Source organism: Argentina silus, assembly GCF_951799395.1.
Source record: "Argentina silus genome assembly, chromosome: 11".
Lineage (NCBI taxonomy): Eukaryota > Metazoa > Chordata > Actinopteri > Argentiniformes > Argentinidae > Argentina > Argentina silus.
Window position 1 is genome coordinate 18,060,171 of NC_139665.1, and position 15,487 is coordinate 18,075,657.

The 15,487-nt window shown below is 43.4% G+C and overlaps 1 protein-coding gene across 3 annotated transcripts in view; it reads right to left on the reverse strand.

The window, feature by feature from the left end:
• ctdp1 (CTD (carboxy-terminal domain, RNA polymerase II, polypeptide A) phosphatase, subunit 1) overlaps nucleotides 1–15,487 on the reverse strand; it is a 58,778-nt gene that overhangs the window by 37,670 nt on the left and 5,621 nt on the right. For 2 of the 3 annotated variants that reach the window (XM_083680960.1, XM_083680962.1), the window contains exons 8-11: nucleotides 13,093–14,157; nucleotides 8,394–8,535; nucleotides 7,998–8,231; nucleotides 3,670–3,826 (exon numbers count right to left, since the gene is read on the reverse strand). In XM_083680960.1, coding sequence (XP_083537086.1) covers nucleotides 3,670–3,826; nucleotides 7,998–8,231; nucleotides 8,394–8,535; nucleotides 13,093–14,157 — 1,598 coding nt within the window. The remainder of the gene's footprint in view (nucleotides 1–3,669; nucleotides 3,827–7,997; nucleotides 8,232–8,393; nucleotides 8,536–13,092; nucleotides 14,158–15,487) is intronic. The other variant, XM_083680961.1, reaches the window with a different exon arrangement.

Below are 15,487 nucleotides of genomic sequence, written 5' to 3' on the forward strand. Positions count from 1 at the left end.
TCACATTTACACAACAAGTACTGCTGGTCTTTTGGGAACAATACCCCCGAGTCCACATTCCGCAGCAGCTCAATGAGCCATCACCAGCTCCATCTCGAGTGATTATGGAATTCTATTAGGGGAAAAGACTGGCCTTTGAATCACATTGAAAAATCTGTGGTCTCAGCAACCACTTGATGGTTTTAACACGCTATGACATCGATTACCATGACACCTTTAGATGACCACAAAACTCAACAGCCCTTTCAATGCCACAACTGAGCACCAGAATACTTAATAAATGTAGGAACGTATACAACTTCAACCTTTATCATACATGATATGGTTAGCCAACAGAAAGTGGACCCTACTGTACTGTACATCCAAAGCTTGTGCATTTGTAGCACATATTCCAGGCCTACTTCCTTTCACCCACTTTAAGGAGTGATTGATGACGGCAGATTGATAGAACTGTCTCTCTCTGTAGGAGCCCACTGAAGATGAGTAATTACAGCATTAGCAGGACCATTTCTCAACTTGTCTCTGGCTGGGCACCGATGACACGTGTCACAAAACAGACTGTTAATAAAACGCTATCAGTCGTGGTAATTCATAACTTCTACATGCATGGGGAAAGACAAATCTATACACATTTTCTTCTCAGTCAAGGGCATCAATTCGCCGCAACTCATCACAAAACACCTCAAATGTTTCACACATCAATTCTAGCATACTACTTGCAGTTTATCAATGACGGTCACTCCCACAGATATACTGTATGACAAGTATGTGCTCAATGGTGTTCAAATTACCCATCATTTCCCCATAGACAGAAACTGCCTTTCATCGTCTGAAGTGAAAACAAGAGAAAGACTTCTCTTCCAGTTCCACCTCTCTCCTCAGGGACCACAGACCCGATGGCTAGAAAGAGCTGACCGGACTGAAAAGATCACACGCTGTACGATGTCCCTGATTAATAATTGAAACACAATCTCTCTTCCCCCCCCTCTCTTTCTCCTCCGTTCATAATGACTTTTAATAGGCACAAACAGGAGAGTGATTTTCTCAAACCCTGAGTTCGCCAAATGGAGGACAAATTGCATCTCAAGAACAATACATGGGAGGAGCAGATGATGAAGATGACGTTCAGGGGGGGGGATTGGTGATGCTTTGATGACTACACTAAAATGGGCTCAGAGTAGCTTGATAAGATCAAAGCAATTGGTTCAGAAAATACCCTGATACAGTAGGAACAATGAAACAGGCTAGGTGATGCTTGATAACACCAAAACAGACTAGGAGAAGAGCTGAATAGGACCACGCAGTGAGATGGGTTATGAAAGGGTTAATAACACCATACTGAAATTACCTCTGTGACCTAATAAATGAAGACGGTATGTTATTGGAGATGGGGAGGTTAACTGACATTTAACTGCAGTAATGTAACTCCCCCTCACCTTTTGTGGTCAATGCTAAACCAATATGGACATTTTCTATCTCAAGGGTTGGTATATTCAAGGTACAGTCCTCGGGTGCCATCAAATTATCCACACCAGACACCTGAGCACCTACAGACAACGCTTCAAAAGAGATACAGTTGCTGGAAAGCAGAGAGAAAGGTGTGCCAAGCGGGGAGAGAAAAGTAAAAAGAGCTCTAGGCTTTGGCAATATTTCTGGGTCAGCGGAACTTTCTTCTATTGTCTTCAACTCTTAAAGGTAGAGGGAAAACAAGTAAAAATAAACGTCTATTCATGGAAGAGCACGACACAGCACATTCCAAGAGCCGCATATTCATATTAGCCCACGGAGACTGGGTAACAGAACCTATTTTTTCAACTGAAGTAATAACCAGGCAATTTATAGCTAGCCTTTCGTCACTCAAAGCATGACCAATCAAGTTGATATCTAAATCATTTGATTAAATCCCAAATAACTTAATCCCATCTGCCATAAGGAGCTGTGACCTGCATGGGATTTCAAGGTCAGAAGATGAGACTTTATAGAACAGTATCATAAAAGTGCCAACAGTCATATCCTACAGTATACGGCAACAATAAAAGCCAGGTCGGGAGAAGAAGAAGAAGAAGAAAAATGATTCTCACAGATTTCTATCACGACTGTCTGTCACTACCTTTTTTTTCCCATTTAGCCACTCATCACATTTCACCATTCAACTGCCACATCTCTAACACCTCGAGGCATTCAGTGCAGTACGGATCAATAGGACTTGGCTCTGCCTGAATCAAAGCTACATTCAGCTGTTTCTATTGGAGAAGAAAGGGTGCTGTGCATTACCTGCCAAATTGTGTTCTTTCATTCGACAATTTAATTCGTTCTAATTTAGGGTAATTAAGTAAGCTCTTTGGAAAGACCCAAGATAATCACTCAAATTTGTTGCTTATAAATGTTCCTCCCTAAATTCCTCACATTAATATTTAGAAGGGCAACAGGATGCAGGTCTGTGAGTTGGCGTGTGATTTGTAACAACGGCATGGAATGCCAGCGAAACTCAAAAAAGACGTAGATGGCTCGTTTAATTAGCCCCCTCACTTAAAAGCTCTCTAACGAGGCAGATGTGGGAGGACACAACGTTGTGCTCCCTCATTAATTAATTAAAATGCTGTGCCATCATAAACAATGCAATCAGTAGTGTCACAAAACAAGCCAGACTTTTGCGGTGTTGACAGCCAGACTAGGGAATATCCAGACAGCAGTTTTGAGAGCCCTGACAACAGTTTTGGCCCTGACATCTATTCAACTAATGGTGATTATGTTGTTATTCTGATATTTTTAGGGTTGTACTGTACAGTAGGTGCAAAATCAGCAAGTGAGTCCCAAAATGCTATCTGGACTCAATCAACTACCTTTTTAAAACACCAAATCAATTCCTTCTAACCTCATCCGTTTCAGTCACAACAGTTCGGCTAACATCTACTGATTATCTCAGACTAAAATTAGCCACCACAGCCTTAGAGTACATGTGAATTGAAGACTGCTCGTCACAGGTCAAGTGACACCTGAAAAAGCCTGACAGGTTTTGTTTTTTTATCTAGTAGACTATGGCCAGACTTGCTGCCATGCCCTCATAGGACCCAGGGATCTGCTCCTCACGTTTCCCCGGCTGACGCATTAGCAGCCCTCAGACTCCATTAAAGACTCCATTATCTGTACTGGGGGTGCAGAGTCATTAGACATTAGTGACAATCACACCTTCCTGCCAGGAACAAAAACAAGACCATGATAACTCAGAGAAGGGGGATGGACTGGTATTATGGCATATGTGGAGATGGTTTTCTTGGATGAGAGAGACAGAGCATCAAAGGGTGTACTGCTTTGAAGTTTTCCCCGTTTTTGTAACTGAATGTACTTCTGTCAGACACGTCTGAGGACACCAAACACACCAATATTAGGAGCTCAAAATAGCACATAATGCAGAGACTCACCATGCTATAACCCTGCCATAAAGCTGTATACAGTACTGTACATTCAAAAGGAGGTAGTCTGTGTGGGCACATGTAGTTGTAGCTACATGTTAACGTGTTTATGAATGAGCGTGTGTGTGTGTGTGTGAGAGAAAGAGAGGGAGATAGAGATAGAGTGAGTCAATGAGAGAGTGTGAGTCAGTGGGAGAGTGAGAGTCAGCGTGTGTGTGTGTGTACGTGTACGTGTACATGTTCCCCTTGCCCACACCTCCTTGTCCATGCTGTCCAGGTCCTCTTTGCAGAGTGTGTAGAGGGGCATGCTCTCTGACATGCTCTGCTGTCGTTTCCTGCGTGATGGTCCCGGCTGCTCATCGTCTCGGCTGGGGCCTGCTGTCTCGTCCTGCTGCTGGGTCTTCTGTGTCCCCCTGAGACACACCAAAATATATTGGTTAATCAACCATCCGCCAGAAACATTACATACTTTTATATCATCAGCAGTACATTTATAACATTTCACCATTAAAAAACAGGTGCTCCATCTCACCATTAAAAAAACAGGTGCTCCATCTCACCATTAAAAAAACAGGTGCTCCATCTTACCGTTACAAACAGGTGCTCCATCTAACCATTACAGTGAGAGGCAGAGACAAAGCCACAGAGCAAGACAGTGGGACTTTTATTCATTAAATTCACCCCTCGAAATAGCTTTACTTCTTCTCCATTTTGATGGAAGAATCAGTAGTAACTTGTGTCTCAGCCTTAGGAGCCTACTAAGCATTCACAACACCCATTACAGGCATGTGAAATGTGGACAGTCACAGGAACATATTGTATCACTAAGGCTCTGTGGCTCTCCTGAGACCAACCATAATTCCTCCATTTGTCCTCAAGGTAGTGTGTGTGTGTGTGTGTGTGTGTGTGTGTGTGTGTGTGTGTGAGCTTCCAATATACACAGAGATGGAAGACAGTCATAGACAGGTGTTGCATAAGAATGATGCAGTGAAGGTATATAAATGAATATCGAAATAAAAAGACAAATGGGATCCATACCATTTTCAGTTTTTAATCTAGGACAACATCGTCTACACATGTACCAGAACATGGACGCTGGGATGTTAAAGAGTGTGTGTGTGTGTGTGTGTGTGTGTGTGTGTGTGTGTGTGTGTGGACAAGGTGTAGGGGAGGGGAGGACTGAGGAGGGTGGAGAGGAACTTCTGGGCTTTTAAACTCTTGAAAATGAGAACCATTTATTAATTTATTTTTTTACAGGATTTTACAGACCAAAGACATCATCTGGTAAAGAAAAAAATTAAAGATCTACTCCCGTCATTTGAACCTTGCAACATACAGTAATACTTGTTATTGATGATGTAATAAATACTGCTACTGTTTAGAGCCTTCTCTTTGCAATAGACACCATGTAGCCTACAAGTATGAATCTCTGCAAGAAGCTCCTATCCGGGGCGCTCAGTGGCGTAGCACACTAAGGCGCATACCATATTATCGCAAGGTCCCTGGTTCGATTCCGGCCATCGACATATGCTGCATGTCACCCCTCCTCTCTCTCACCCATCCTTCCTGTCAATCTCTACTATCTGTCCTAATAAAGCAGAAATGCCCTAATATATATATATATATATATATATATATATATATATATATATATATATATTAAAAATAATAATAATAATAATAATAATAACAATAATAAAAAGAAGCTCCTATCCACTCAAATTCTAAAATAAAGTGTGTTCATTACTGAGAAGTATAACCTTGCATTTCAGATAAAGGAACTTCCTCTCGGCGGTCTTTAATTGGAGAGAACTTCTTTGATGATTCAAGTTTAATTTGGGTTTATCTAACGCCCCCCCCCCGAAAACTCCATTATGCCTGTGACTCATGAAAAATGCAGAGCTATGTTATGCTCACGATGCTTAATTATGGAATTATTAAGCTGACATAACTAGTTCAAAGCAGAAAATGGATGCAGCCACCAGCAATTGTCCAGTGAACAGATGGCAGCAAAAATGCTCCCAATTTAACATGAAAACTTTATACAACTTTGAAAATGTGATGGTAGCTCATGAATACTTTGTTATCATCAACTGAGAACTACCACTTTACTCTCGGCTGTTTTTTATAACATACGCTATATGTGTCCAACCTGATATATAATACGCTGTATATATATTTCCAAAAGCTGCATGAAGGCATACCATTCCTTAATATATGCAGGAGATGTTCTCCACAGGGATTTTGGTCGTTGCTGGGTAACCATCACATCCACTTCACCGCCAAGTAAACATTCATACAATCTTACAGGTCTGTCAGACGACAACTCCAAAAGAATGCCTATGGGTTGAAATACATCAGGTCTAGTTAGACACAGACCATGTTAGACTACCTCTAACTCATTTAAATATGTAACAATATGAGCCCAACTATCAGATGTGCTGCCTGATGATAAACAGTCAATCAGTGAAAAACCTGCTATATTGCCCTCTTCCCCAGAATTAATTTATATTCCCCTTCATCATTTCTATGAGCACATGTCAGCGTTGGGAAGGATTTCTTTGGAAATAGGCGACACTTATCATGGGGAGTCAGAAACAAGACAAATATATTTGTCTTCAAGAGCCAACTTCCCCGTGGCGTTTGGCACGACCATGACAGCCAGTTGACAAACAAGAAAACGGAGAGAAGAGAACCTCTTCATTAGCATGTGTGAGTGACTGGTGGACCTTAATGAGGTAGACGATTCGACTAAGGTCACTCGTGTATAAACTGCAGAGCTTTTATTTCTTGTGCGTGACACATTGTTCTTGTTAAACTACGGTTAAAGATTAAAACATGCAGTAGTAATTCCCTACTGGGTACAAAAGCATATGCAAACACAGCAAATGTGCCAACTTAACTTTGGTCTGGGATGCGAAAAATCTTTTAGGTTGTAGCTGCTTTTCTTCTTTTTTTTTGATATGTTTTTTTTTTATATAATATGTTTTTAGGGCATTTCTGCTTTATTGGGATAGAGACAGTAGAGATTGACAGGAAAGATGGGAGAGAGAGGAGGGATGACATGCAAGATAGGTTGAGGGTCAGAATCAAACCAGGAACCTTGCGATTATGTGGTAAGCACATTAGTGTGCTACGCCACGAAGCGTCCCCTGTAGCTGCTTTTCTGACTAGTGAGCAGTTTCATCATAGCCCCCTGCTTTTTCTCTCCTTCCAATGGAGCATTTCAGCCTCGCCATACTTATTTATCCCCCCCCCCCCCCCCCCCGTGCTATTTAACAGACAGAAAATCATGCAGGAATTTGCTAATAATTTCTAGAGTACAATTCCAGAGCTGCCAACGCCCTCTACTTTATAGCGTTCAGAGTTTTATTTAAAGCCTAGGATGAATGTCCAGATGGACTCCACAAGAAAATTAAATTTGCCCCAAGGAGAAAAAGGGCACACGCAGCATCTATACTCCGGCCTCTCAGACCATGGCATTATACAGTACACATACACTCCTACTGGGATGGGAGCGCTGACCAAGCACCTTTCCCTCAAGTAGCCAATACATTCTAGCTTTTATACAGATTTCAAAATCGAATGGGTCAGAGGAACGTGACAGGTGGTCCCATGCCCACTAATGGAAATATGATGAACAATCTGGCCGGTCTTCTGTGTTCTAGCTCTAAATGCTGGATCTCTAAAAATGTGCCATCCACACATACACTCACCGGCTGCTTTATTAGGTACACCTGTTTATTCAGGTACAACTGCTCGCTAACGCAAATATCTAATGAGCCAATCACATGGCAGCAACTCAATGCATTTAGGCATGTAGACATGATCAAGACGACCTGCTGAAGTCCAAACCGAGCATCAGAACAGGGAAGAAAGGTGATTTAAGTGACTTTGAACGTGGCATGGTTGTTGGTGCCAGACGGGCTGGTCTGAGTATTTCAGAAACTGCTGATATACTGGGATTTTCACGCACAACCATCTCTAGGGTTTACAGAGAATGGTCAGAAAAAGAGAAAATATCCAGTGAGCGGCAGTTCTCTGGGCGAAAATGCCTTGTTGATGCCAGAGGCCAGAGGAGAATGGCCAGACTGGTTCGAGATGATAGAAAGGCAACAGTAACTCAAATAACCACTTGTTACAGTGGAAGACCCATCTCTGAATGCACAACACGTCGAACCTTGAAGCAGATGGGCTACAAAAGGGGGTCCAACCTAGTACGAGCAAGGTGTACCTAATAAAGTGTATAGTTAAACAGTAACTGGTGTGGTGCATATGAGAGATACAAAGTGGAAATTGACGACTCGCTCAAATACAAGCTGTGTTTCAAAACCAGACGTGCATTCTAAGGGGCGTACGTACTGTAATTAGAACGCCCTCATTCATAAGAAGCTAAATACTGTATAAAAGTGACTTGAATACAATAGAATCTCCACGAGTTCTTATAAAAACCTGAAATGACTGAAAAACCATTCATCAGAGCACGCCCCTTAGAATGCACATCTGTTTTTTAAACACTTGTGTGAAAAGTGCCTGTTAAGGAAAGTACAGAGAAATGACTACCCAGATCTGAACACACAGTACCTGAGAGAGGACTGCTCTCCGTGGGCAGCCAGTGACATGGATGACCCTGGGGCCTGGAGGTAAGACGGTGGATGAGAAGCCTGAGATCCTCTGCGGATCAGCTTCCCCGTGACAGGGTCATATGTCCGGCTCTCTGGGGGGGGAGGCAGGGCTTTGTGGTGGAAGGGAGCGGGGTGGAATAGAGGGTTCTGGAAGGCCCCCTGAATATCAGGGAATGTAGCTGGACTGTTACTCCTTCAAACAGACACACAGAGATACAGTCAGTCAAGCACATCAAACATATCAACAGAAGCATCCATTGATTAATTAATCTAACAACAGCTTAATTGTAATTCACTAAACACCCAAACATATGCTGAGTTCTGAGAGGCCCAAAGTATCTGTCTGTCTCTGTACCGTTGCATCTTGGTGTAGTCCTCCTTCAGTGGGTACAGCTGCTCCTCCACCCTCTCCCAGCGCTCCAGGCAGCCCCACAGCCAGTCAGGGTTGACCACGTGAAGGTGCTTACAGCCTTGGGCTTGTCGGACCTTCTCTGTGCCTAGAAGGCGATACACACAAAACAAGACATTTCAACTTCCCTGTCAATTGTTGACCTTCGGAGAGAGAGAGATTCACCTATATATCAGGATCAGTACCTGCCGGGGCTTAGTGGCGTAGCACACTAATACGCATGCCACGTAATCACAAGGTTCCTGGTTCGATTCCGATATCTTGCATGTCATCCCTCCTTCTCTCTCACCCATCCTTCCTGTCAAATCTCTACTGTCTCTCTCCCAATAAAGCAGAAATGCCCGTAAAAACATATTTGACTCTACAGTCTACAAGGCTGAAGAAAGGAGATAAAAAGATGTCATTCAATACTATTGAATATACGTCCTTAAAGATTTTCTCCACCCCATTTGTTTCCATCGATGGCTGAAAGAAACGGCAGATGCTGTTTTATCGGAATTAACTCAGTGGTGTTTTCGACTTGACTTGGAGCTACAGTACGACTGTATTGATGTTTGACACAAAGACAGCAAATTGCATCTCAGAGCCCAGTGTCTCATTAACACTGGGGTAACATACTGCTATAGAACTTGCGTGAAATACATGCTCAGCCATCGATTGACCTTTATTTTTTGCCAGATTTTGAAGTTGATTTGACATGTCTGAAACTGGCTTGTTCTGGATTCTGCTACATAAAGCCAGGAATAAAAAACAAGTGAGGTCAGCCTTGCAATTGCATAGCAACAGCAGCCAGACATATCCTGAATATGATTTCACTGCTGGGACACACAGACACTGCACACAACAGACAGACACTCTGGACTTGCATTAGGGGCCTGTTCATTTCCACTCCCTGTGTGAATCAACATGACTGTCACTTGGAGCATATTATCACCTCTGGATGTGATGGAAAGGGAAGGGGACAGAAAAAAACACACTTACTCACACCAACAGGCAATAAGGAGGTATGGTTCATAATGAAGGTGTACCTTCCCAGTACCCAACATGATACTAGGAATGTGTCTGAGACCCAGCCCGGGTGTATGACAATTACAGGCTCCTATTGGGACATAGAAGTGATGTCGAAAAAACCTAAGCGTGAAACTCAACCGAAGACAAACACTCTTTGTAGCGGAATAGACCTTTGTTCTACCAGAGAAAGGAAACATTTCCCTTAGGAGGCAGGCTAGAGGCAAAGCAGTGCTTTTCTATTCATGCTGTGCGTGCCCACGGATGCCTGCTCAAGCGCTCCCTGCTCGACTCTGTCTCTGTGTGTCGAGTCAGCTGTCCTCTCTCTCTCTCCAGCAGACTTTTATTGACCAGCCATGTGCGGCGTGATGGAAAGGGACACCAATGTAAAGGCTCTTAATCTCACTCCTGCCTACATCGCTGACACTGACACAGTCCCTGTGGCTCCGTTTACGACAGGCCAAGGCAGGCGACAAAGAAGTGGACAGACCGAGTAGCTAGATGGAGAGGAGAGGAGAGGGGAGCGTGAGTCAGACTCAGAAATAACCCTGTTCCCCATCATGGGGGGTCTTGACCACCATCTTGTTTTAAGCTGTCACTGAAATAATCAATTACTTATGTGAACCCGGCATAATGAATGCCTGTCAAGACAGGCCCTTGTACCAAGCCGCCCGTACGACAGTGTTTTCAACAGTTTCTCTCCAGATAAAGTGAGGCACTGGATACACCCTGAGTGCTCTGTGGTTGATTTTCTACTGTTCTGACGTACGCGTCGGTTGATTGCTAGGCCTAAGTGCTGCTCCATGAGAGCCGGTTCCAAGGCAACCGTGGCACTTGGCAACCTGTGCTTGATTTCTGAGGGCATGATTTTTTTTTCTTTTTTTTTTCTCCTTTTAGAGACAAAGCGCCTGTGAGCCGATTCTCCCCTACTTGCTCTTCCGAGTCGAATCAGTGAAGGTTTTCATCTTTCATTATATGAGGGGAAAAAAAGAAGCCACTTGTGTGACATTTCGAGTGTCAAGGAAGTGGCTCTAAAAGGCTACTCTTAGAAAAGGTTGTGTCGCTGTATTAGCTTAAGAGAGCTCAGGTGAACTGTGTCTCTGGTCTAATGGGACTGAAATATTATATTTATATTTTGCTATGTTGTATTTCTCTTCTACTGTGACATGTTGAATGTTTGTATGTCTGTCTTTTAAATGTCTATTGTGTTTTTATATCTGAGACAAACAAATTTCCCTCTTAGGGAGAATAAAGATGACTTGATTTCCACACTCCAAACATGACCAAATAAGTTAAAGGAATGTAGGAAGACAACTTAATTCATTGCCAGGACCACTAGTCTTAAGACATTGCATCCCTTTCTAAATGAACAGAAAACAGCAAAAACAGTGTCCTTCCGTCCTATCTGAAAAAGGGTGAGCAGAGCAAAGATCGAAATCCAGCGGTGCATTTGATTGCTTTTAGGCATGAAGTGCTGAGCTCGACCAAATTGAACCCAATTGCTGTACTGGATTTCTGACAGAAATAGAACAAATGTCTTAGTGTGTTAATCAATTACTAGCCACTAATAGGCTTGTATGATGGCATTCATACCCATTAGGGACAAGCATATGCTAATGCTAAAGTGAAAACATCTTAATCTATTCTATGTTTGGATTTCCTGAATGGATTAATTCAGACAGCTGTAGATCTCTAATGAGCTGGACTCATTTAAATACTCAAGTAAAATGTGCGGATTAGCTCGCAAGAGTCTTCATAATCTTGATTTACAATGATCAAGGAGAAAATCCTCTTACCCCTCTTTTAATAGGCTAATGGGAATGAGCAGGCAGCTAACCAAGCCATACTGTAGCATCACTATCCCCCACTGTAGGATATTAGAAAGGTTTGATTGTAAGATTTAATGAGGTGAGGTTACTGGAACATAAGTGCCATCATCCTTGCATTTCAGCCTGTTTATTTCCCGACATGGGTGTTGTCAACACTCATCAAACAGGCCTGACTTTCCATTAGAAACCCAATACGACAATAGGAAGTCTCGTTGAAATGTTTTCTGACCGTATTGGCTTTTCTAAAGTGACAGGAAATGATCAACCCTCATTGTCCTCCACTTTGCACTCGAACAAACACAACCACATAATTCTTTCAAACATAATGTTTTTTTCTTGTGCTTGCCTTCAAATGGCCTCAAAACCAATCTGTGTCTGAAGCAGGGCTGCAACTAACAGCTATTTTGTTATAGATTAATCTGTAGATTATTTTATCGATTAATCATTTAGTCTGAGCGATTAATAAAAATAAAATAAAAAACATACTTTTGATTGCAATGATATTGATATATACCTTTTCCAAATGAATTACAGTGTGGGTAGTTGTAATGCCATCAGTCAGTGGTCACATACTTTATTTGATACTGAAGTTGTACCTGGAGTGTGGACGTCTACAATACAGGTAAGAATGAGTGCATGCAATTATCCATGTCTTCCTTCTTTTTTATCAATTTGTTTTGTTGTCCGTTATTGTCTTATAAGAATAAAAACACCCATCAGTCGGCTGTTTTTGCATTTTTTGATAAGACAAAGCATTTATCATGACTTTGAATGAATTCTGATCTATGCCCAGCTAAATGCTGAAAGAATGAAATTGATCATCAGTTGGAGGTGCTGCACTTTCGCTGCCTCGTTAACAAAACATAATGCGTCACTCGTGTTTCCAGTAGACATTACTTTGTTTTTCTTTTTTTTTTATATATATGTTTTTAGGGCATTTCTGCTTTATTGGGGTAGAGACAGTAGAGATTGACAGGAAGGATGGGGGATGAGGGATGACATGCAAGACGTGTCGAGGGTTGAAATCGAACCAGGAACCTTGCGATTATGTGGTATGCGCATTAGTGTGCTACGCCACTAAGCGCCCCCACCAGTAGACATCACTCTTGAATAATCACTGAACCTGATCTCAATGAAATTAACTTTTACGCAGTAAAAAACTATGGAAAACATCTATTTGTCTGCAAAAATATTACCACCCCAGTTGCATATGAAAAACACTTCGCAATTATATGAGGAAGAACAATTGAATTGAGCTCTTACGAGGGAAGGATGAGCCCTCCTTGGACATCAATGACTAAAACTACTCCAGTGAAAGACTGCACAATCAGAGGTTCAAAACCTCACCAGTGAGTACTTTCCAGTGTCGTAGATACAGATTACTGTACTTCAGAGACACCTCAAAGATTGTTTGTCCTCCAGCCAATCCAAGGACTGTTTTGTTAATCATTAGGTCGTTTGGGCCAAGATTAAAATTAAATAAACCAAAGTTCAGCATAAGGCTGAGATTCTAATTAAATAATACCTTGGGGGAGCGGATGAAAGATCTAATCCGTTTCAAATGACTCATAACTAAGTTTTATAAGGCTACATGTTAACGAGCAGATATCCGGATGCAAGTATTGATTTTCAGAAATGAACAGACTTTTCAATTACTTGGCTGGTCACAGATTTATCCATGGACACATGGATCTACCTCTATTGTGGTTATATGTTTCAAAAAGAGAACCACAAGTCTATGCTCTACATTCACAGTCAACTTCGTACACATTTTCCCATTCTCACAAGCAAATACTGAGGTCTCTCACCGGCTCGTGCAGCAATGAGGTGCGTTGTCCGGCTGGGGTCCTTGGAGCTGAGAACCAGGTTTTTGCCTATCTTGGCCCCCAGTGCCTTGGCATGGTAGCACTCGCGCGTCCTCTCCATGGGGTAGTTGGTGGGGTACAGACCACTAAACACCACCGTGGTTCCCTCCAGTGCCCTGCTCTTCAGCTCAGGGACGATCTTGCGGATGTCTGGCTCCTCAGGCCTCTCCTTCTTCAGGTAGGCCTCGTAGCGGACAAAGAACTCGCCGTGGATACGCTCCAGCACCCCCTCCAGGTAGATCAGGTGATCATCCTGGTCCAGGTCAGCCTCCTCTTCCTCATCCTCTTCATCCTCCATACTCTGGTCCAGGGACTCCTCTCCCATGGTGACCCCTGACTGTTCGCTGTTCTGGGACTCTGTCTCGGCCTCCCTCCTGTCTGCGCAGCCGTTACCCAGCTCTGGGTCTGGGAGAAGAACTCCTGAGGGCTCCCCTGCATCGATGTTATCCCCAGCACTCTTCCCCTTAATCTCCCCCTCCTTCTCGCTCTCCTTCCCCCCGGCCCCACATGTGGGTTCCTCCACCACTGCTCCTTCCTGCCTGGATTTCCTCGACCGACTGGACTCCCCCTCACTTTCGCCGCCGGGTGAGGGAGGTTTACCCGTAACTGAGTCACTGTCACTATCGCTGGAGAGGTCAAAGTCCAGGTTGTTAGCCTCCTGGACTGCAGTGGTTGAGTTTGGCCCATCCTGAGCTGCCTCCCCTGAGCCCAATGTCCTGCTACCATCCTCCCCTTTCACATTCGTTCTGTCTTTTACATGTGCTGTACTTGTGGCAGCCTCGGCCTCGGGCCCCTTCCCCTGAGCCTGACCCTCCCCCTCCCCGACAGTATCTGGGTGAGTCCGTTCATTGGCCATTACTTCCTGAGTGGTTGTGGGGATGGTGGACTCTACCTTCCCCCCGTTATTGTGGTCCTTCCCTCGCTTCCTAAGGCCGTTGCTCTGCTCCTCTGCTCCAGACGTCCCTGCTGGCTCAGAGCCCTCGGTGGCCTTGCTGGCCTGGCCGCCTGCTGGATCAAAACAAACAACGGTCACCACAGGGAGACCCGGAAGCGCATTGAAACACAGGCACTGGCATGTCACCTGGTTATTTCTACAGGTGTCATTAGTGAATGAAGATACGATGAGATGAATTAACCACTCACAGAATTAATGCAATGGGTACTGCTGCTTAAAGTATGGTTGAAGTTTGTCCCTAAACACAAACACCCTCCCCCCAGTAATTTACCCACTATAAATAAGCTCCCATCACAGGACCTGGCAGCTGTCCAAATAGGTGACATCACTGCCATCATAAGCACTTCCTTAATTGATTAGACAGATTGAGAGTGGGTGTGAATGGAGGGGAGCACTGGGCCTGCAGCCGTCCCTCAGGAGCCACATTGACTGGGTCCATGGAAGCACTCACCCTCCTCTGTGGCTTCTCCTGGTTTCCTCCTGTGCTCATCAAAAATGGGCTTTATAGTTCATTGACAAGATCTCCTGAGAAAAGCTCTCAATAAGAGGGCCACATCTACCAGACCCATGCATTATAGAACAAGCAACATTATAGAACTTTGTCCTCAATGATGGGTATCTTTGATGCATATTGACACTGAGAGGACATAGGTGAGTCATCTATTTATGGACATTCAGGCTTAGTGGCTGAGCATGAATGCAGCAGCGATGATAATCTTTTGTTAAACCTTGGTCCTTCTTACTCTCTGCTTAATCAGGGGACCTGACCGAGGATCCCTAGTGTTCATTTAGCCTTTTCAGTAAGACACAAACACAACATGAGAACTCGAAAGATCTGCTAACTCGAAAAATCATCAGTGAATGAAAAAATGTAAATGTCTCCCTCCTCCACAGCTTAATGAGCAGTTCAATCAGCAGTCATAGACACAAAACTCCATTGCGGCGGCCATGCAAAAAAATACACTTAACTAAATAGTGTTTCAAGAGGAAGTTCACTGTAAGTCCACACTTCTGTCTTGTATGTTCACTGAGATATCTTCCAGTCTTATTCCCCTCTCTGCCTCTCCCTAGTCTGTGTGTGTTGGGAGGGTCATAACAGAGATCTCCTACTTACAGTGTTTCAATCCCTTTGCAGATGTTCACCCTGCACATAGGAGCAGTGCATCAACAGGCCTTGCAAATGAAAAAAGGGGGACGTTGTAGCAATAACCCCACTTTCAGCTAGAGCATCAGGATGAGCTAGCATCCCTTAAGTGCTCATCTAAAGTAAGCCACTTTCCCCCTCTTCCTCTCCAAACTTTTTTTCTTACTTATATAACAAACATTAGCTCTAACAGAAAGGAGGGAGTATCTGTAATAGATTGTAATTGTTTTGCTTTTCTA